Raw genomic sequence first — 24,279 nt, forward strand, 5'->3', positions numbered from 1 at the left:
AATGGCCCTGTCAGGATAATGTACCTCCCCTCTGGGTCGGGTTCATTGGTTAAGATGCAGATAGGACAATTGTTATGTGTGAGTATTGCTGCCCCATTACCTTTGTGGTGTGATCTAGCCTCATAGGATGTGGAGTAGGTGCAACCCCTCAATTGAAATGCTGTGCGTTTTGATATGTGGGTCTCCTGAAGAAAGGTTATGTCCGATCCCATCCTTTTTACTTCCCTGAACATTAATCGCCTTCTATTGGGAGCGTTCAGGCCCTTCACGTTTATAGAGGTAAATTTTAGAGCCATATTTTTGTTGGAGCGCACGCTTCTCAGTAGCCACATGTCTCCCTAGCAGTCACGTCTGGTCCCTATGAGAGTGTCCTATTGACACTCCTATTGACGGCCGCCACCCCCGAACTTGATTAGATAAACTGAGAAGAGAAGGAGTGGAAAGTACGTAGAAGAAAAAAATTTTAGAATTACGTGTGGTCTTACCAGTTGCCAGACTAAAGCTCCCAGCCTCATCCTCCCGAATGGGGAGCGGATGAGATGTGGATACATGTACCAGGAGTCAACTGCACCGCATTTAAAACTTTGTACAGTGGTAAATCCATACTAATTTAGGCAATGTTAACCAGCACAGCGTCCAGAGAAGGTCTGTGCCTCCCCATTGCCCTTTTTGGAGGGCCCCTTTCGCCTAAAACCAAATCCTTTGGGATGGGCCCTACTAGCCAGCTTCGTGTATCTGTCTGGATGGGGGAGCCTGGGCATCAGCCCTGGGCTCTAGGAGAGGGATATTACGGCTTATTGTGGGTCTATAGTCTCCATGTTGTCCATTGCCGGTTGGTCTGCTAGGGGTTCCCTGCGTCCATGATGGTGCTGTCTTGGTTATAAGAACTCTGATATGTACAGTAGGCATTGTCACCGAAGGGAACCCATAACTTAGGTCGGTATTGGTCTCTTATTAATGTCAGGGGATCCGGAGAGTGTGCATCCTATATAGATCATGCGCAATGGGGGCTTTTGAGTGGGGAGTGAGAGCCAACCTTCCGCTCTTCTTTGACCCTTATGTGTTCTGCTTCATTAAGGCCATTATAATCTTATGCATTCGGGTGAGTCTGGATACTTTCACGTTAACAATGGTGAGGCGAAAGGCCCCCCCAGGGCAGGGAAGTGCAATTTCCAGTGGGAATCAGACAGCAAAAGGGGAAGAGAGTGTTACAGCATGACATTCTGCAATATAAGTAGTTTGGCAGTCTATGCTAATTAGACATGTGCAATTCGTTTCAGTCCGAATATGAATTTGGACGAATTTCGGGCAATTCGGACATTAGCCCACCCCCCCCCCCCCCAATTTACTTAGTATTAGTAAATTTGGCTGAAAGACCAATATAGGTCTTTCAACCTTTTGGGAGATAACTCCATAATACTGTGGGAATTAGGGAGTTATCTACTAAGCGGCTGCAAGAGAAGTTCCAAAGTCCCGAATTGCGAAAGTCCCGAATTGTGAAATGCCGAACCGAAGATTTTCCCCATGCACATGCCTAATGCTAATCACAACAAATAGTAGTGGTGTTGAAGGGTGATATGTGGCACCTCATTAAATTTTGAATGACAGGTTTATGCGGGTATATAAATATACAGATGTGTTCAAAACTGGCTTGCTTTCTAAATTAGTAATGGCCATTGTGGTATCGCATATGCTCGTACTCAACAGTAAAGTAAAAACATTCAGAGTTATGTACATAAAGACACAAATATATTAATCTGTTACTGTGAATATATGTCTGAGTGTACTCTGATACAAAGAGACACACACAGGCATACACTGACAAATACACACTTCCAGGCAAGCGCCACATATTCACTGATACACACATTCATACCTCTAAAAGCAGACACACTCACACAAATAGGTAGGCTAAAGTGATAAGAAAATGTGTACTTTATAATAGAAGAAAAATAAATAAATCGATTAGCACTTCATCTTCTAACATTACGCCTCAGCTCAGACTGGTGCCAGCTTAATAAAGTTTCTCCAGTTTCCCTGCTCCGTGTTACCCCCATATTATGCCAATTTCCAATAAAATTAGGGATAACTGCTCCCCTACCTGAAGCAGTGCATCTTGAAAGTCTCACTCCCTTGAGGTCCTGGTGACGCCATTACATCCATGTCCTTAGGAGGAGGACTCCTTGGTCTCTGATATGATGCCGGTTTGTGAATATGGACAAACATTATTTGTTGCAAGGATGGCAGCCACAAGCCACTCACTCTTTTGCAAACACAAAGGGGAGATCGGACAGCCAGCCACCAGCACAGAATCTCTTTGCACTTGACTTTATGTAGCTTGCAAGCCCATCACTTTGCTAGACTGTGGTGACTGGTTTAAGCCACGCTTAAAAGCCACAGACCCACTGGGCATTTTCCCAGCATGCCCAATACAGACCTATTTGGCACAGTATTTGTGAAAAATAATTAAAATACATAACAAGCCTTGGCATTGGAAATAATGGTTTAGCCTTAAACCTGTGTTCATATGATAACTCAGATTGTTTACAGAAATCAATAACATGCAGTAAATAAGGTATTCAACCATGAAACAATGTAACTACACTTTTATATTTCCAACAATAAGTATTTGAAAAAGAGCATCAGTTTCACACTGTAGTAACTGATTAGATGTCATTTTAGGGTTATTGGACAAGCATGACAATCAGGTGTGTAATCTTATGGAGACAATCTGGAAGCGTAACAAAGCATTTATAAAGCTGTACTAAATCCCTAATTTGCTGCTTGGAAATAAACATGAAGGGCTCACGCAGTATCTGTTGCCAAATTATTCATTGTAATTAAGGAGTGACACTTGAATGATGATACAGTGGTTCCCAAAAAGGATTACATTTGCTATAATGGCTTTTACTGAGGTGTTCTCATACCATACAAAATATTTCCATTTATGCATGAACACAAGTCCGATTGTTACTGTACAATACAATGTACTTTAATGAAGCCATAGTAGATATTGAAGAGCACATTTGTTTGCCATTTAGACAAGGTTTCCAGTGTCACTTATCAACTAGACTTAATTAATAAACACTATTCTGTAGTGAAAAGAAGACCCATGAAAGTTGAGCTATTTTAGCTACATTTTGCAACTTTTTCTGTTCACTACAGTTGGATGTAAAATTGTCACAAGCAAAACATGCACAACGTTTAACCAACAGGAAACAATTCCATTTCACCTTCGATCACAGAATTAAAATGTGTTCGACTCCATTAGAAGAACCAACTAGAATAGATGCTTCAGGAATAAACAAAAACAAAGCGGTTACGCCACAAGAATTCAATAAAATACTGTTATCAAGTGAAGTAATCAAGTGAAATAGTCCAAAATAAAAAGGAACACCCCTTTAGATGCTTGATAAACAGTTTATACATTTTGTCCTGAGTTTAGAAATACCCAATGTTAACATGCTCTCAGCTTTTTTTTGCAAGTTATAGGGCAATAAGTACAAGTAGCACTTAGCTATTTCCACACGAAGTAGACACCCTAGGGCAGGTGTGGGCAATCTGCAGCCCTCCAGATGTTTTGGCCTACATCTCACTTGACACTGCTAGCATTATGGCAGATGTAGTCCAAAACATCTGGAGGGCCGCATATTGCCCACCCCTGCCCTAGGGTATTTCAAATGGTGGAATTTTAACACTTCCCATGCACTAATTCTACCACCAGTCTTATTTTTCTCTCAGATTGTACTTTAGGCATTTATTCTCAGTTCCTGTTATGTGTTAAATACAAAACACCCCAATATGTGTTCAGCAACATTGGAGTACAACAGTGCCCCAAATATACAGGTTTTGTGGGTTTTTGCAAACTTACAGGGGTCAAATGTAGGGCATTCCCCTTTTCCATGTTTGCACAAAATTTTCCAGATTGATTTGCTGGGCCTATGTTGCCTTTCAGACCGTATGGCAACCCAGGAATGAAAATTAACCCCATCATGGCATACCATTTGTAAAAGTAGACAACCAACGGTATTCAAAATGGGGTATGGCCAGTCTTTTTTAGTTGCCACTTAGTCACAAACCCTGGCCAAAAATAGCATTTATATTTGCATTTTTCACACAAACTTCTATTTCACCAATTATATCAGTATAATACATTTTACGGCTCTAAAACACTCAGATTTGTGTAGAGTATAACATTGGCTTACTTATTCCTGCAGCATTGTACCAATAGACATCCCATCAGCATTAATCAAAATAAAAATTGTGCTTTACTGTTAGTGTCCAGGGCCAATTGCCCCACCACGCAACCATGAACCAGAATAACAGGGGTGAATGAAGCTGCAACTTCAGGCCCATGTTGTGAAATGGGTCCAGATTGCAGCATGCCATCAGGGGGTGACAACCATGACTTGTCACGGGCCCGGCGGTCCCGGACTGCTTTGGCAGTCCTGGGCCCCACATTCCCTCTCTGCACAGTGATCGCTATATATATGTGCAGCCGCGGGCCCCCGGCAACCTATACTTGCAGAGGGGGCCGAGCAGACTGCAGGAGCACATTACAGCTCTTCCCTCTAACTCCCGCGGCCGTCAGAGCGTTGCCACGGGTTACCATGGCAACGCTCCTCGCGGCACGCTTGCGGGGAGTTAGAGAGAGGGAAATGCTGTAATGTCCTGCTGCAGTCTGCTGGGCCGCCTCTGCAAGTATAGGGAGCCGGGGGGGCCCACAATGCCACTGGACCACCAGGGATGGAACCAGGTAAGAAGCAGGGAGGGTAGAATAACATGTATTACATTTACATTATTACATGAACACACTCTGCATCCGCTACACCGACACACACTCTGCATCCGCTACACCGACACACACTCTGCATCCGCTACACCGACACACACTCTGCATCCGCTACACCGACACACACTCTGCATCCGCTACACCGACACACACTCTGCATCCGCTACACCGACACACACTCTGCATCCGCTACACCGACACACACTCTGCATCCGCTACACCGACACACACTCTGCATCCGCTACACTGACGGGGGTGGGGGGCAGCCCAGACCTTGTGATTTGTCAGGGGCCACAAAATTTCTGGTGGTGACCCTGATCCCTACACTTGAGGGCCCTGGCGTCCACAGCATAGCTCAGAAACAGCTTCTGGTTCTTGGTCACAAGTGAAGATGGGGAGCGACACCAGGGAGACCCAGGAATGTAGTATGTGGTCTACCACTTATTGATTGGGCTGCAGCTGTTCCTAGATTAGGGGTAGGCGAACTTCAGCACCCATAGATATTGTGGACTATATCTCCCATAAAGCTCACAGCCATAATATTGGCAAAGCATCATGGGAGATGTAGTCTACAACATCTGGAGTGCTAAAGGTTACCTACCCATGTTCTAGATGCTTCCACTTCACAGTAATAGCACTTACAGTTCAATATGGGAGATGCAGAAGGTTAGAAATTTCACAAACTGACTTGTTGCAAACATTCGCATCCTATGACAATACTATATCAAGACTACAGAGCTCTGCAGTTCAACACACTGAACTGCCAAGTTTGTCTATGGAGATTTCATGGTTATGTGCTAGAACACACACACACACACACACATATATATATATATATATATATATATAGATGGTGAGAATGAAACTAGACCTCTGTGTTCACATTGTTTTTACCACATATTGTCTATACCACACACATATTTACATAGACAAACACATAACCCATACACCTACATATCCACAAAAGGTTATAATCAGAATACATGTAGTAAGGCTAACCTGACTCCGCATTATCCCCCTAAACCTGTCCAACCTTAAGCAGCAGTGAAACTGCAAGCAACTGGGGATAAAATCAGCACCCAAAAATGCTTATACCATACATGCAGTAGTGGTAATGGTGTTTAGAGTGTCCCTTGTAACCTGGCTCTGGTAGTCAAGACAATAGATTATTATATGCAACTTCACAAGTGAGCCTCTTGGGAGTAACAGCAGCAAGATGGACAAAGGCTTTCAGAGATTTCTTGTGTAACCCTCACTACCAATGAAAACTATCCAAACAGATGACTTTACCACCATATCTAATGTCAGACAATAGAAGAATGTTTAAACATGTTAATATGATATAAGTAGTAAAAAATTTTTTTTAAAAATTACACAATTTATAATCAAGAAACCGTGAGCCATTACTTTCCAAGGTTTGGCTGGTGTGTTTACTGTTCTAGATCAATTCATCTGCATGCTCCACATGAGCTAGAAGAGAGGACTTCATGAGCCCTGAAGTAATTGGTTCTAAGTGAGGAGCCTTGAACTTGGTACACTGATAGTTTTGTACTGTTAAACACTCTGTTCTTGTACCTGGTGCCTCGTTTTCCAACACGCTGAGGAAATGAGGCATGGCTTTTGTTTTTAAGAACAGTGTCATTTTGCTGTGTTTTTTACAAGGCATTTAAGCTAAAATGAGTAAGGCATGATGTAATAGATGAGCAGCAGAGGCAGGTTCAAGTACAGAGTGAGGCTGAACCCTCAGGGAAGACTTAATTTGTGTTAAACTAAAGCCTGTCAAGCACAACAGGTAACTCCTTCATTTCCAAAAATGTAATTTAAAAAAAATAATAATAATTAGCATGACAGGTAGAAATATTTTGACTAGCATTGTCTGGCTAAACCATTCCAAAAAGGCTGGGTTATGGGTTTGAAATAAAAGATATGGCAATTAAGTGCCAGTTAAGATAATACATGCAACACCCACAAAGGGGTTAACGCCTTAAGAGTTAAGAGGGTGTGCAAATATTCAATACCACTAGAATCAAATGCTGAAAAACTCAATATTCCTGTCAAAATTCAAGTGTGTCATATCTGTGCAATGATATTAAATCCTCTTCTGGCAGATTTTAAAAATCAGTAAAATCTTTTAAAGGTGAGGTAAGTGCACAAAGCTACATTGTTATGGTCCTAAAGGTCACCAACATGTAGGCTAGCAAATTTACAACAGAAATATACAGATACAAACAAACACATTGTGCTCTGAAAAGGCTGAAATGAAAAACATGGTAAACATAGCAGTGGCGGATCCAGAGCCTGATCTCAGGAGGGGCACTTATAGATTATTTAAAGAAATAATCCATGCACAATAACCACTACAGCTCTGTAGTGGTTATGGTGCCAGAAGTGCCAGGATCCCCTCCCAGAGTAAGTAGTCAAACCGTTTAAGAATAGTTTGACAACTTAACTGGGGTCTGCTGGGAAATGGGGCTGTAGTAGTGCATAGGTGCAGTGGTGTGTGTGTATGAGGAGTCTAGTGCATTTGAAAGGTTCAGTGTGTGTGTTGAGCAATTTGTGCATGGGGGGCAGTGTGGGGCAATGTGTATATGTGTGGTGCAGTGTGTGAAGGCAGTGTATGTGTGTGGTGCTGTGTATGGGGGGGCACTGAAAGTGTGCGAATGTGTGGTGAGGAGGGTAGTGGGATGGAGATATAGATATCTATATCTATATATTTTATTTTTTTTTTATAAAAATACATTTCTCAATCCCTGGTGGTCTGTGGGGAAACCCAGGTGGTCGCAGTGGTGAGAGCAAACTCTAGCCCGCAGCTCCAGGGTTCATTCTCCCAAAATCCGGAGAGTTGCTGTGGTAACTGCGGCAATGCTCCACGCTTGCGAGAGAAGGACCCGACGGAGCAGCAGGCTAAGCTCCCGGGTCCTCTCTCACTCCCTACCGGCTGCCCGCACGGTGCCTGCGGTTCCACCAGTGACACATACAGAAGAGAGAAAAAAAAAAAAAAAAGTCAAGATGCTTTCTCAAAATATCAACCAGGTAGATCCAGCAGTCATAAGATAATGCTAAATTTAAGCCACATAATATATATGCACACAAATGCCATCTCTGGATCTTGTAACTCTACCTCTGACTTCTATCAAGTTTCACTTAGTTGGAGCTTTCTTTCCAGGGAGGAGTGAGCTGTGAACTAGGCACAAGTGGACCACGGCTCTGCAGAGAGCTGCAGAGAGCTGCACATTTGATAGTCATGATGCGTTTACAACTTTACAGCAGGTCCACTCATAGTAAGTGATTGAGATAATGCGAGAAGAGTTCCTTTCTAGAGTTGGAGAAGCAGTTAAAGCTTTCAAGGTAACTTTCTCCACATTTCATTAATTCAACCCCATAGTTTATCTTAGAGATTTTTTGCCACCAATATATTTAAAAGCTATTCTTCTAGTATAGGGGTGGCAACCTTACGTACTCCAGATGTTGTGAACTACATCTTCTTTGAAGAGCCGCCTGACCGGTGAAACGCGCGTCGTGGCTCTGCACTAAACTCTAGGAATAAAATTCTAATTATCTAAAAACTCTTCATAGAAATTAGACCTTGGACATGAGGACTTACCAGAGCCACATGCAGGGCACGTTTGTAGTATTTTTTTCCTAATTGTGCCAACTTCGGATTAGTAGACAGTACTTTGACACAGAATAGGTGCCCTCGAAGGCACAGCTTAAAAGTTTGCAACTTGTTCATAGCACCATTTAGGATGATCTATTTTTTTTTTTTAGCGATTTTGCGCTCATTGAGTTCTCTGCTTGAGTTAAAGGGACACTATTGTCACCAGAACAACTACAGCTTATTGAATTTGTTCTGGTGAGTAGAATCCTTACCTTCAGGTTTTTTTTGCTGTAAACACTGTCTTTTCAGAGAAAATGCAGTCTTTACATTACAGCCTAGTGATAACTTCCCTTGCCACTCCTCAGATGGCTGTTCGAGATCCTTCCTGGGTCATAGCTGCCTAAAATGCATCCAAACATTCAGTGTCTCCTCCCTCTGCATGCAGACACTGAACTTTCCTCATAGAGATTCATTGCTTCAATGCATCTCTATGAGGAGATGCTAAATGGCCAGGGCTGTGTTTGCCAGCACAATTCAGTCTCAGCCAATCCTATGGAGATGCATTGAGATTGGATCAGGCTACCACTTCGGCTGATGTCAGCAGGCAGGTCAAAAAGGAAACTGAGACAAAGCCAGCAACTTCAGGCTTGAATACAAGTAAGATTTACTATATTTAGGGAGGCAAGAGGGGGCCAGGGTGGCTAGATGGTGGTTTTTAACCCTATAGGGTCAGGAACACATGTTTGTGTTCCTGACCATATAGTGCTCCTTTAAGAGCCTTATGTCAATGATTCTAGCATTTCCTTTCAGGGATAATTGTAACAACTGTATTTTACTGCTTTATAGCATACACTGTGTTATATCGTCACCTGACATTGCCAGTTTTCATTTCACCAACATCTCCTAAGAAACACTACAGATTCTTAATAATTGGGCTCAGTGCATATTTCCAGCAATCTACCAATTGATTATTAATTGATCTTGAGGTTGCTAGTAACACAGTTTTTCTAGCTTCCTACTTTTTATGATAAAACACGTATTTCATATTTCTCTTGATAATTTGGTATTGTGTTTGGTTTATATTTACTATTTGTATTTTTTACCAGACAGCCACTGGGGGCGTTTCCAGAATCGTAACGGACTTTTGGTCCATTATCGCTCTGCATGAAGACCTCCAGCGTCAGATTTTCCCCATAGGAAAGCATTAAATTAACGTGCGCAGCATTTGCTTGTCGCGGAACGGAGGAGGGGGTGGAGGTTGAACCTAGCGCCAAGGGACGCTGGGATAAGGTAAGTAAATAAACCATTTACCGGGAAGGAGGGCAGAGGGATCAGTAGTGCCAGCAATACAGCTTTGTATTCCTGGCACTACAGTAGCACTTTAAATTTATACCCAGTCATTAAATAAGTTACCCCCTTGGTCGGCCGCAGCGGAGAGCTTTGTAGCACACCGACAGACAGCCCAGGGGCCTTATCAAAGACCCTCCAGGTTGCCTCTCACTGTGTCTGTCTAGTGCAGCATCTGGCCTAAAATAAATTGGCAGAGGCTCCAGGAGCAGAGCCTCTACAGTGAGAGGAGCACACCATGCAGGCTGCCTGCAACTGAGCCGTGCGTATCTGCTCTATCAGTATACAGGCAGCCTGCCCCCTCTGCAGTTCTATGGCGGACCAGAGAGGGAGCTCTTCGGGACACTTGCATTGCGAGGAGGAGGTGGGACTGCCTGCACACACCAGGGGTGCAAACAAGTTTATTCTGCCACCGGACCACCAGGTATAAGGATTCCCCCCTCTATAGACAAAGGTAAGGCTTAGGGAGGGGGAGAACATTATTTAACTTTTTTTTCACAGCTCTTATCTTTCCACCCCCTCAAACCTCTCCCCGCCATCACCCCCTACACATACTACAACCCCTATTACTCACTACAGACACTACAACCCCTATACCAACTAGAGCCCCTATAACCCTCTGCACCCACTACAACCCCTAAACCCACAACAAGCCTTATCCCTTGCACCCACTACAGCAACTGCACTAAATACAACCCCTAAACCCCCTGCACAGACTAAAGCCCATGTAACCCTCTACAGACCCTATTATACCCAGCACTCACTGCAGCCCCTACTAACCATTGCATATACTAAAGCTCCTATTACCCTCTGTAGCCTCCATTGTTCTCTGCACCCATTACAGCCCCTGTCACTCCCCTGAACACTTACTGGCTTCTATTACCCCTGTCCCCACTAATTTTCCGCACTATATCCACTACATGCCCCTGCTTTCACGAACACTCACTTTCCACACATGCAAACCTGGGTTCACACACTAACTACATGTTAATTTGGTCTTGCATTTACAAACATTCAGATCCACAATAAATATGCCCTTGCATACACACACTGATGTAACTTGTATTTCTGACCCTAAAGCGTCACCGGCACCCCCTTTTCCCGTTTAAAAAGGTAATAAACTTACCTTCATTCCAGTTCAGCCGGCGCTGGCTCAGCCCATGTTCTGCAATAATCAAAATTGACGATCTATGCCTTACCAATGCTTTCTCAAAGGAAAGCATTGGGAAGCTAAAGTGCACACACAGCAAAACACTGCTAACGCCAATTAGCATCGACTCAGATGCAGAGCATGGAGACACTAATCATCAGAGCTGCTCATTGCCCATCACTTACCGAGTAAGCACCTAGTAGCCTGGAGGTGTCCCTAGTCAGCAATGTAAGCACTGCCTTTTATCTGAAAAGGCAGGGTTAACATTGAAATGCCTGCAGGGACTGGCTATACACACCAGAACAACTACAATACGCTGTAGTTGTTCTGGTGACTATAGTGTAAGGTGTCTCGTAACCTTTAGCACATGGTTAGTAAGTCAAGACCCAAAATTTGGATGCCTGCATGCCTCATTCAGAGACATTGCCATTTTTCACCAAAACTCCCTTATACATACTGCCATGCTACACTTACACATAAATACTACCCTATTTAGAAAAAAAAAAAAGAAAAAGAAAAATATGTATTTAAACATACTGAGTCCACGGATCCTGATACTACACACAAATATACATATATTAACTTACACCAGGGCTCACAGTGATTATACAAACAGAAGCATGCATTCACTATACATGCACATATAATTAAATACACAATACATCTATACTATCATGTATACCAGCATATATTGATCTGCAGGGGGCCCAGGTTCTAATTTTGTCTGGGGGCCTGAGGCACTGTCAGTCCATCCCTGAACACAAATATAAGATACAAATGACCGTTGTATTCATAGCTATGCAATAATTCTAAGCATATAACTTGTCAAAAGACAGTGGGGGTAGGGTGGAAGAAATGGAACCCAAAAATGTGTGTATTAGATACCACTTAATGTAGCTATAAAACCAACACTGCCTAGCACTTTATACAATTATAAAAAATAAAAGCCTTTGCAGAATTGCATATACACTGTGTGTCAAACTCTTAATTTCTACAGTAATTTAGTTAATAGAAAAGGCAGTGTTTACATTGCCCCTAGGGACAACTCCAAGTGGCCACTCCTTAGATGGCCACTGGAGGGGCTTCCTGGATCAGGGCTGCACAGTAACCAGCCCTGCCGTTCAGCGTCCCCATTTTCTTTATAGAGATGAATTGATTCAATGCATCTCTATGAGCAGGGCCTGATTGGCCAAAACGGCATTTGGCACCGCCCTTGTGCCGATTTTAGCCAATCCAATACTTTCCCTGTGGGAAAGCATTGGATTTGCAGAGATTAATACGGTTATGCATCGGTTGATAAACACTAGGACTAGAAACGCTTCAAGAGAGGAGTTGAGGGGGGCGGGGCCGGACTGCCAGGCTGAATGGTCGCACACTGGTGTGGCTCCTGCAAAAGTCTCCACTTTTAAGCCCCTAAATACCAACCAAACGCTTACCTGGAGACCGGCAGCTGTTACCCGGCGTGAGAAGCCACCCTGGTCCCGGGGAGAGGCTCGCTGCAAAGTTTCAGTCCCTCGGAGGGGCGATCCCTGTCGCACAAGATGGGGGCCGCTCGGGCGGTGAGCGGGGTGGACGGCCGCCGCCCAGCTATCCTGCCCACCGGTGGTAAGGCAAAAACGCGAGGCTAGGCGGGTCTGGCCCTGTTCCCCCCCCCCTCTGGACCGGCGGGGGTGATCCCGGTCCCCACCCTAGAGCCCATCGGAGTGCCACAACATCAGCGCTCGGAGCAGACCCAGTACATGGCGGCCACTTCCAAAATGGCGGGGACCTCATGGCAAGCGCTGGATGCACCCATCTACCCAGACGCCGCACAAGCGGATTGCAGACTTGATCTCAGCGGGAGCAGCGCGTAAGTGCCGAGACCTCACATACCTGACCAAAGAGAAGCAGCACGAACGCCTGGCAAGCCGGGGACTAGCAAGAACAGAGTGCGACAACCCTACCGCACACCGGCCTAACCTGCCACACCGCACAGCTCACCACAAGGGGGCCGCAACAAGGACTGACCGCACATAGCCGCCATGCTGCTCCTAGCAAACTGCTGGGACATCCCAAAGCAAGCACCCGACTGGACTACCCACAACGAGTCCATCTCCCTCCTCCATGAGCACTCAAAGAGTCTGCAAGTATTAAAGCAGTCACCTAACCGTTGATCCTGGAAGAGTCACTGTATATGAAAAAGGAGGACCTGGCATATACATGCTGATCCTCACCTGGCTGACATGGGATCTCCTTGGGGTGGAAACTTTAAAAGCTACCCTTTAGAGCTTATTGTCTGTTGCTAATGCCTTTATGTCTCTCACGTATTTTTAAGTGATTTACACCCTAGCATAAATGTAACATAACATAGCATGCAACATTGCCAAACTCAGCATGAACCTAATTGAATAGCTTTGCTAAAATTACGATTGCACATGTCCTGTCTGCACCCTCAGTCACTCCTCTGCATACTCTTTCCAGACAAGTGCATTAGGCTAACTCAACACCTAACTTAACAATATGTGCAGTAACTATCTATGCCATAAGCCTGTTAAACGTTGCTTTTTACCGTACTTGTTTCTGCACTAAAGCAAGAATTCAAACAATTATAATCCTTGCATATGGATAAATGTTACTACCCCTCAGGAATGTAACACCATATACTCTACATAATCTTAACATAACGAAATCAATCATAAGCCTGTCTAGTAAGCTGTTAAATATAAAAATTGTGCAAATTTTCATGCCACTGTATACCATGTAAGAAACTTGAAATACGCTGTTGTGGCGCTTGTCGAAATATTGTGTCTATCTGCACTACTAAAATAAAGAATTAAAAAAAAAAAAAAAAAGAGAGGAGTTAATTTTATAATTGCAGATGTAATATTGTAACTGAATTCTTAATGCATATAGCCGACATCACTAAATAGGAGACAAACTGGGGTTCTCAGAAACTTTTGTGGTTTGTGTAAACTAGATTGTAAAGCAAGACCCACAGTTGAAGACTTTATTTCCTGAAATCCCATTTTGATTGTTGGGATCTCTGACCAGTCAGCTAGAAGCTATATAGCCACAGAGCAAGTAAACTTTTTCTCCACAAGACAGACACAAAACCATAGAATAAATGTTGTCCAGAAGATTAAAAGGTAATTCTTAGAAATGGAAATGTACAAACAAGCAGCTGAAAAGTGCATTGACCGGCATGTCATGAGACTGCATCTGTCATTAACCGAGCACAAGTACACAAAAGGGAAATCATTCTGCGATGTAACACTTACAAGCTAATGTTTATACACAGGTTAACATTTAAATATATGTGCGAGTAACAGATGCCATGGAATCTTAAAAGGAAATCATTTGTAGTATAACCCATACTCTTCTTTAAAATGAGGTCTATTTACAGCTTCACCAAGCAATGGTAATGTCTTGTGTTATGCAGACACCAGTATAAAACACAAATATGCAGAGTGAAAGGGCAACAATATAGGTGCTATGCATTTATCACCAATTAAGCTTAATAAGTAAACATAAGTATAGTCCTCAAGATTATTATTTTTTTTTTACCACTTTAGTAAGCCTGTGAGAAGTGTTCAAAGAGAATCTTGCCACTTTAGATATTTAAATTATAAAGGGAATAAAAACAAACGCAAGAACCGTGATACAATTTCATGTGGATGCTTACCTGATCCAACCTAAGAGCACCCTCGTCAAAACGCTGTTTACGCAGATTTTTAGCAATATGATGGAGGTTTAACACAGCCTGGTGGATTTCATCGATTGTGTGATCAGCTGACACTGGTGGCAGTTCATTAGCACTGATTAGCTGGTGGGGACCCTCAATCATACTTTGTGCATGATCGTAACTCAGCTTCACACAGGAACGGATGACGCTTCGGCCAAACCACTCATCCAGAATCTGTAGAAGCAAGCATTGCCATTAAAAATTGCTCAAGCTAAATACATATCTATAGCAGAATAACAATTTAAAAAAAAAAAAAAACAAAAAAAAAAAAAAAACCACTTTCACCCGAATATAAGAAACACCAAGAGAAACAGAGATAGACAATAAATGTATACTGGTTGTAGTGAGAGTGTGTGTACAGGGGTTGTAGTAAGAGTATGTTTAGGAAGTCCAGTGTTTGTATATTATGGACACATTGTGTGAATAGTGCATATTTTCAATTATAAGTTTATTCCCCCATCCCTGCTTCCTACCTCTGGCCAGGGAGGGGGGGAACATTACACTACGTTTTGGTACGGTGTTACTCCATCAACGTTTACCTCTGCCAGGTGCAGGCTCTTCTTGTGAGACCCAGCACTATGTGCTATGAAAGCATTGGTGTGGTAAATCGCAGCAACGCACCAGCAGACTGAAAATACCGAAAGACCAGGCAGAGGTGAAGGTCCAGAGTCACCCAGCCCCTCCACTATACAAGCCTGCAAGTGCCCATGGAGGGAGATTTGATTTGCATTGATGATGGCTGCGGACTCTTACATGTCTATAGGCTGTACCCCTGTGATTACTATAATATTATAAAAATAAATGAAGCCCTTGGTTGTCTACACAGACAGGAAGGAGCAGACTGGCATCTAAAGCAACAGACTGCCAATTTCATTTTTTTTTTTCTTTTAAATCTTTTTCCCCACTCCTTATGAAGGGATTCACTTGATCACACTAATACAAATGACTAGGATTCCAATGTTCTTTGTAAAGAACAAAAATTGTTTGTTTCATGTTGCAGCAGAGTTCCTGAAGGACTGCCATTTTATTTTTCTTTAAGGAAAAATATTTATCCAACAGTTACATCTTCTATTAAAAAAAAAAAATGCATTCTGTCAACTACATTGAAATATCCCAATTCTGGCAGATCTGTTTGATAGAATTACAGTAGTAATTCTAAGTGGTTTCTGGACACCATTGATAAGGCACCTGTAGTGGGGAGGGTTGCCAAACCCAGAAGCTTTGTAAAGTTATGCATTACTTCGGGTATTCATCGGATATTCACACATGCAAAAGATAGCTTATGGATGGTGGAGACTGACCATTTTGTTACTATACAGGCTTTGCAATTATATAAAATAAAATTATAAAAAATACTTACCTGGCCTTGTGGAGTCATCTTCCATATGACAGAAAAGGTTAGTCTATCAGTCATTGGATTAAGACTACACAGTTCCTCACACAGGAGCCTGGGCAGCATGGGGATCACCTTAAGGGAACAAAAATGCCGTGACCAAGGTGGGAAAATAATTGATGTCAATACCTACAATGCAAATGATTTAACCGTTCTTTAATTCATGATAAATCCACTCAGATTCAGTTCAGATGGCTCAATAGAAAAAGATTAATCTGCAGTATGTCAAACTCATGGGTTTAATTCTCAGCCTTGTATCCTCTAAAATGTGTAAGAGACACCTGTATCCCAGGATGTAATTGAAAACTAATCAAATGCTGATGTCTCCCCTGCTTAACTACTTTATTTATGGAATGAAAGCCCCAGTTATCAAGCCATGGCTATGAAGAAATAAAAACCTTTGAGTTAAACGGTATTGATAGGTGGAAACAATGCCACAATATCAGAGCTTAGACAAGGGGTACCATAATAGTGTCATTTTCTTCACAATGAAAGTAAAAAACAGTTGTCATATTATAACTTTTTTAAATGCATCAAACAAAAAACAGAATGGATTGGGGACACCATTTCAAAAAGAGAAAAAAAAAAATTAAGTTTGTGTCACAATCATTTAATTAAAGTCGTTATAAAAGCAAGACCACCTTAACTGTGGTTTTAGAACTATAGTGTCAGGAATACATATTTGTGTTCCTGGCACTATAGTGCCCCTTTAAATGTTATCGCGATTCTTGGCAAATTAGGCGGGGAGAGTACAGCAGTAAATGCATTCCAGATGTTAATAAGCCCAATTCTTCTGTTAGCACCACTGTTTTGATAGGGTGCTTAGTGGTTAGGTAAGACAATTTAATACAAATAAAATTTTTAAAAAAAGTTGTGTCCCCCCCAATCTAGTGGCTGAGGAGTAGACTCTTGAGGTATTCCTAGGCTGTAATGTAAACGCTTTATTTTCTCTGAAAAGGCAGTGTTTACAGTAAAAAGTCTCCAGGGACAGACTATACCAGAACAACTACACTGTTCACTATAGGCGTTTTGTTTTCTCTGCTTACATATTTGAATCATATCTGTACATCCTCCCCACAATTTCATAAAACCCATACTGGACAGGGATAAAAATAGACTCCACAAATTTATTTTTTTTATGGCAGAATTGTAACACTAACATAATAAACACAACAGGTTCCCTAAAGCTGTTGGTCTACAAACTAGCCATTTACATCATTCCGTTGACACAGAGGCTTGGACCACATACAAAATTACCTAGTTTTCTATAGCAATGACTCATGGGACAGCATAAATCAATCTGTCTTGAAGCAGTGATTAAAAACATGCAGATCGAATTGAGCAATATCACCACACAGGACGTCTTTCAGATGGACTGGTCTATCTCAGAACTGTCCTCTGAAGGCTAGCTAGCTAATTGTGGAGCACTAAAGTTCCGGACCACCAGAATATGAACGTAAATGTTCTGCAGCTTGATACACGCAAAAACTTAGCACTGACTGACTAAACTGTTCAAAACCTGTTTTAGTGCAGCACTATCACATAGCATTTCAGCTAACAATGCTATAGTGTAAATCCATGTCAATCCATAGAACATTTGGTCCTAAAACTACATTTTAAAGTAATGACACAAAACTGCACAACAATATCTCATTTAGTTGCTAATAAGCAATATCTGCTTCAAAACTCAAGCTAACCAGCTTAAAAATGCACATACACCAAGTATACTGCAAACTACAATCCATAGTGAATATAAAATTAAAAAAATATATATATATATTAAAAAATGAACAATTTGTACAGGCAATAAGATAAGGAGTTTCCACAATAACAATACAGTTTTGCTTAGCAGCTTATCACAGTCTCACAGAAATAGATCTCTGCTACGTGAATAGTGGCATGATTAAAAACGGGAATAGTAGTCTGGTTAACAAAAGAAAAAAAATAAACATCACAAAACTGTTAAAGGTTTCATGGGATAGCAGTTTGCATTCCTATTAACTTAATTCTATAAAAACTAACAAAATAAACGTAGAGAATGAGTATACCAAAACTGCTATACTACAACTACTAATCAGACACTGGAGGGTTTATATACCAATTACAACTGAATACTGAATATGAAAAGTGTGTTAAAACTAGCTGGTGATACAGAGCAGATGGATAACAATTTAAACAATTTATATTCAACCATTAAGAAACACTATAGGGTCATGAGTATAAACATGTATTCCTGACCCTATAGTGTTAAAATTACTATATAGCCCCCCTGGCCCTCCTAAATATAGTAAAATGTTACCTTTATTCCAGTCTGCTTTTGCAGGTTCTGCCCCTGATCTGCCTCCTTGGCGGATATCAGAAATGAGGATCCCATAAGAAAGCAATTTGAATTGGCTGAGATTGTCAATTCTGATTATCTCAGACTAGGAGGGCCGGTGTGGAGCTGAATTGACCGTGTTTACCAGAACAACTACGGCTTTTAGTGTTTGTTCTGGTGAGTACAGTCAGTCCCTGCAGGCTTCTTGCAGTAACTATAGTGTCCCCTTAAGTTTTATATTTAAAATTTACTGAACTAAACCACCATTTTAAAGGAACTCTAATGTTAGGAATACAAACTTCTATTCCTAAAGCGTCCCTGTCCCTACTTTTGCAGGTTCCCGGGTAGTGAATTAAAGTGTTAAAAACCACTAACATCTCCTCATACGACGTCCCGAACAATTAAGCTTCCTCATAGGTTCGACTGAACCAATGCAATTGATAGGGAAGTTAGATATTCTTAAGCAAAGTCTGAGGATGTCCAATGTTAAAACTCTGTTAGGGGCCAGGAAGATAGCTACTAGAGGTGCATTTAACCCTGCAACGTAATCATGCAGTTTCCCAGGAGTTAGACCAGGTAATTGCACCCAGAGCACTTCAATAAGATTGAGTGGTCTGAGTGCCTATAGTGACTTTTCAAAATGTCTAAATTTAAGTTCTGTTTGCATAGTTTACGAAAAATAATTATTGTGAATCCCAGAACTTGTTTACTAAACTAAAAAGGTGAAGCATTTAACTGACCTTTTTCTGACACCGGGATTTGCTTAACCTCGGATAATACACCATGCAATGCACATTATTGTGCCATATGACTCACTGATCATACAGAGAGGAGAGGAAATAGAGCATGAGAACAATGGTTTATCAGATAGCACAACTGTGATGCTGCACATTTTATTCATCCACACTATTTCCAATAAATCAAAAAAACTTTCCGGAGCTGTAACATATGTCCTCCTTAGAAGACTGTGCAGGTTTACAGATTGTATGTGCAGATTGTATGTGCTTAATGGATCAGTTTGGGTGATGTACACATCATGCCCCATGCTGCATCTCTGCTCAGTTCTCTGATATTTAGGAGTTAGGCCACCTATTTTGGTTTATGCAGCCATAGCCACACATCCACTGGCTGTGGCAGACAACAAGCATGAAGAAAAAAAAAATTGTTTCAGTTTCAATTAGATTTTAAATTGAAAAAGTTTCTACTGCTCTGTAAATTGAATTTTAATTACATACGGGAAGCTCCTTAAAGGTCTAGCAAAGTACTAACTGCAGGAGATAAGAAGTTCTAAATTTAACAGAAATTGCAATAAAGTAACATTAGATGATTTAACAGCAAGTGTTTAGGAAGACTAATTCACATGCAGGGAGGTGTGCCTAGGGTTGCATAAACAAAGTGATTTATCTCCGAAACGGCAGAAGATTAGGCAGTGAGACTGCAGGGGCATGATATATACACCGAAACTGATTTATTAAGGTAGAGTTGTTTTGGAGACGACTGTGTCCCTTTAAATATATAGAAGGGTGCATATGGCCTTTGACCAGTAATTGCAACAATCCCTTATTCCAGCATGAACACAATGGCAATACCCTGCCTAAATGCTGGTCTTAAAAAATGATTAATATGTATCAAGATCTCTTATTGGATGACAAATTTCAAGTATATATTAGAGGTTTTAGTTTTTTTTATATTGGCACGAAGATTAAATGATGGAAGAAGTAAGCTTATTTTCTTTAGTTCACAAGGCAACCATAAACTAAAAAAAAATATATCCCTCTTGCCCTTCAGCAAGACAAGTGCAGTTAAATATGGAGTTAAGCCTTCCAATCTGTCCATGAAAACAGTTAGCCAAAAATAAGTTTTTGAGAACAGTAAAAATGGATAACAGATCAACTCACTTGTCCTTCACCAACTGCCCCCTCAGGTCTTCTCTCACTTTTGCCATTAGAGTTAACCGTAGCCAAATTACATACAAGATTAATCCCACCCACAAGGGCAATCAAGATCCAAAACAGAGGCTTCTTCTGCATGAGATGAAACAACTCCAAACAATTGTCTTGGCCTTCATTGGGCCCCATTAAAAGAGGTGTAGCTGATGTTCCCTAGGCACAGTGTGCGAGTGATCAAAGTTCATATCTCCAGAACACAAACGAGAAAAACTAAGTCTAGGCTTGCAGTACATCTTGTGCAGATGGAACCGATCAGCATATCCAATACGGATGTGGACGGGATCAGTCTGATATGCGATTGATAGGAGACACGAGAGAGGGATCCCGTGAAGGGCAAGTTACTTGTCCTTTCTCAAAAATGCTGTTTTGATTTATTGCACCTAAACAAAAGTGTCCTCATTTTTAATTTGATGACAGATGACAAATAGGCACCAGAATTCATATTGGCCAGCTTAGAATGATGCACATAAAGATTGTAAGTACCATGGCCACTTCTAATTATTGAAGTGGTCATGGTGCTAGGAGTAACCCTTTAAGGAAATAAAACAGCGTTAGATTTTGGTACAAGCTGTACTTACCTGAAGACCCACTGAGCACTTTAGGTCAATAGCACATTTTTACAAATGCTTATGAAAAGAATGACATACACTATGGTTCAATTTGTTTTGGAATTTCATTTTGGCAATCTATAGAAATTAGAATGTTTGAATTACATGAGGAAATTTGAGAAGTAAAATTTAAGCTCTATTTAACACCAAATTAGTTACCTTCTGAACAAGATACACACTGGTGGCACGCTCACTGGCAAGCTGATCCAGAGAACTTCCTTCCTTGACAAAATAGCTTACATCTGCAATATGAACGCCCACTTCAAAGTTACCTGTATAGAAAAGAACAGAGTGCATGAAAATTTGTTAGCCACAAATCAAGAAAACCCAGAAGTATGGTATAAAAACACTGCAAAGTTTATTTGCACCACAAAAGGGAAAAAAAAAAAAAATGGAACAAACCTATAGCATATGTTTATTTAAATATGTGGTTGGCAGTTTTAAAAAGAAAGCAAACCATTTCAAAGAGATCTACGCTTCCTAACATTTGGTCTTTAACACGTTCAGCAGAGTTTTGACACCATTTTCCCACTTCCATGCCCAATGGAATGCCGACCGCTAATTAGCTCAACTGAGGAAACCACAGGCATTAACGGTGTGCCCTTTAGCTCCAGATCTCAGCAGTCGTTCATCAATATCCTTAACAGTCTGAGCAATATAACACTGAGGAAAAAGAGCTTAAAAAGTGTATACTCTTATGCAAATTTAAGATGACTAACATAATAGGCAGCGGGGGAAGGAGTGACAAAGAAAAATTGCAGTAATATTTCTTGAATAAAAAGGAGAAAATCAACAGAATTGGACATGCAGGCCCTCCCCCCCCCCCCCCAAAAAAAGTACTGAAAAGACAAGATGTGTTTTTACAAAAACGGAATGTTATATATCCATCATTACAGCTTGTGAAGGCATTAACAAATAACACTGATACCCAACTATCCATCGTCGAGATCTGAAACATATCAGCTGTTTAAGGTCATCCCAGAATTTGCATAAATAGGTAATCTAACAAGGTATGCCATTAGCATTAAAATCTATCCGAAGAGTGGCTGATGAACAAATTTATATATCATTGATCAACTGATGACAACCCTTCCACTATAGAAATTCCCTAACCCCTCCAATTCCCAACAGGTCTCGTGAGGATGTTAAGCAAGCATTAACATTGGCTTCACTCATCCCTCCACCAACTGCCCCTCAGATATCATGAGAAAACATCAATTAAGCCTTGGACGTCTTCAATATCTTGTAGAATTGGCAAAGTTGACATAGTATCCACCAGATGTCCGTCCCATATTGCCACCGCATCTCCAATATAGCAGGGAGACCCCTAAAGCATAGGTTTTGCATCCCTTCCTGTCACGGGTACCTCATACCAGGGCACTAATTAACCTTGCACTGCAGAGAGCCCCAGAAGAAAAGATTTCCCAAGTAAATTGATTAATCTTTTAAGAGGAGGCATTAGGTTTCTAGGTTAGGACCTACTGAAAATGGGGTACACTGGAGTTGTGAGGCTTATGCAATGTATGATCATATACTTTAACTAAATCCTTATTTTTGCCTAGGCTAGTTAAAAAAACAACAAAAACAACAACACTATTTAAAACTAATATAAATATCTAAAAATATGATGCATAGAATTGATGTATAAAAAAAATGTGTATTTTATGGATGAGCACATAGAGGTGTAATAGGCATGCAAGTATGAACAGATTATATTACTGCATTAGAAATATTGAGAAGCAATGTTTAAAAGCAGGGGCCATAAGGAGAATGTATTCACTGTTAAAAAATAAACGATATGTCATTTGACATTTTGGTAATGTGGGAGGAATCTGAAGTGTAACTGTATGACACCTTCCCCCAAAGTTAAGTTTTATATGCCTCCCTAATTAAATTAAGTTTTCCTGTACAGCAGAAAGGAAGTACTGTCACCCATCGTTCAATCGTTTTAAAGCAATAAGATGTACAAAAATAAAGGTCAGAGAATGAATGAAAAAAACATCAGTTTTCATTCATATATAAAACTACAAACACAAATAGAAAATGCTGTAACTTGCAAAAAAATTTTTGAGTGGAATGCTACTTAACACTTGTTTCAGCTCTTGACATGACAACTTGGCATTTTTAGACATGAAACAAGTACAATTTAGAAAAAGCCTGAAAGGTTATATAAGTAACTAGCAATGGTCATATTGTATGAGCACCTCCAAGTGCACACCACAGAATGTAGCTTTTTAAAGACAATGAGATGATTCAAATAAGATATCCAGTGAGGAGTAGTGTGTGTAGGGTCCTGCTCTCACAGAAAGGGCTATTACCTCGGGAACACGACGACTGAAATGTGCATTTCCTTGAGATACATTATGGCTTGCATATTGTCAACAAGTTATTAAATGTTCTCAGTGTTTCATATAGACAAACAGTAGGAGCTATCAATGCAACAGGGCTGTGGATAATGTAATAATTTCACTAGAGTTCTTTGTGATAAATAGAACGTATTCTGGGCAGACAGTTTGTGCATAAAACTTGGGAGCAGCACCTTGGAGGATTCTTGGATGTAGCAAATATGTAAGGAGACAAACAGTAGGATAGCAATATAGTTTTTGTAAGTCTTATTAAGAGAAATAAGAGGAGATATATTTACAGAATATAGAGCCATCAGTAAGCTCTACTTTAGTGCACCTGGGCGGTATAATCCCTGCCTGCGGATATAAGGTGTATCTCTTGGTCCAATGTGAAGTGATTCAAAAGTTATGCAATACAAAAAAATTAAATATAAACAAACATATCCTTCACACATATTATACCTGTCTACGCTACACTATATTCCTGTGTTTAAAGTCTATAGATATGCACTTGCATTTTATGCAGCCTATAGCTGGCACGAAGTAGTATCATACTCTTTGATGTGGGTGTGGTTGTGGTCTTCTCCAGAATAGTATGTGGATAAAAAAAAAAATATCCCCTTCAGCCACTTACCGTTATCCAGCGCTATCCAGCGTTATCCTGAGTGGAGCTGAATGCGCAAGGCCCATATGAAAGCATTTCTTTCTTTCGCATTGAGCGTCGTAGAAGCGCCTCTAATGGCTGTCAGAAAGACAAACACTAGAGGCTGTATTAACCCGGCAATGTAAACTCTCAGAAACTGCTGTTTAGAGCTGCAGGGTTAAAACCTGGGGGACCTGGCACCAAGACCACTTCAATAAGCTAAAGTGGTCTGGGTGCCTATAATGGTCCTTTAAGCATTTCCTCTTATTTCTCTAAACACTAAGACTTACTACACTATATAGTTGTCCTACTGTCTCCTTGTCTCATAAGATTTGAGCTATATCCAAGGATCTGCTCCCTACATTTCAGGCACATATTCCACTTCTGACCAGATAAGACTCTACTAGCATTACTTT

The 24,279-nt window shown here is 41.0% G+C and overlaps 1 protein-coding gene across 2 annotated transcripts in view; it reads right to left on the reverse strand.

The window, feature by feature from the left end:
- Positions 1-24,279, reverse strand: part of DIS3L2 (DIS3 like 3'-5' exoribonuclease 2) — a 455,603-nt gene that overhangs the window by 113,713 nt on the left and 317,611 nt on the right. For both annotated transcript variants that reach the window (XM_063442837.1, XM_063442838.1), the window contains exons 11-13: positions 21,035-21,147; positions 15,969-16,076; positions 14,549-14,782 (exon numbers count right to left, since the gene is read on the reverse strand). In XM_063442837.1, coding sequence (XP_063298907.1) covers positions 14,549-14,782; positions 15,969-16,076; positions 21,035-21,147 — 455 coding nt within the window. The remainder of the gene's footprint in view (positions 1-14,548; positions 14,783-15,968; positions 16,077-21,034; positions 21,148-24,279) is intronic.

The sequence above is a fragment of the Pelobates fuscus genome, chromosome 2, assembly GCF_036172605.1.
Source record: "Pelobates fuscus isolate aPelFus1 chromosome 2, aPelFus1.pri, whole genome shotgun sequence".
In the NCBI taxonomy this organism is placed as follows: domain Eukaryota; kingdom Metazoa; phylum Chordata; class Amphibia; order Anura; family Pelobatidae; genus Pelobates; species Pelobates fuscus.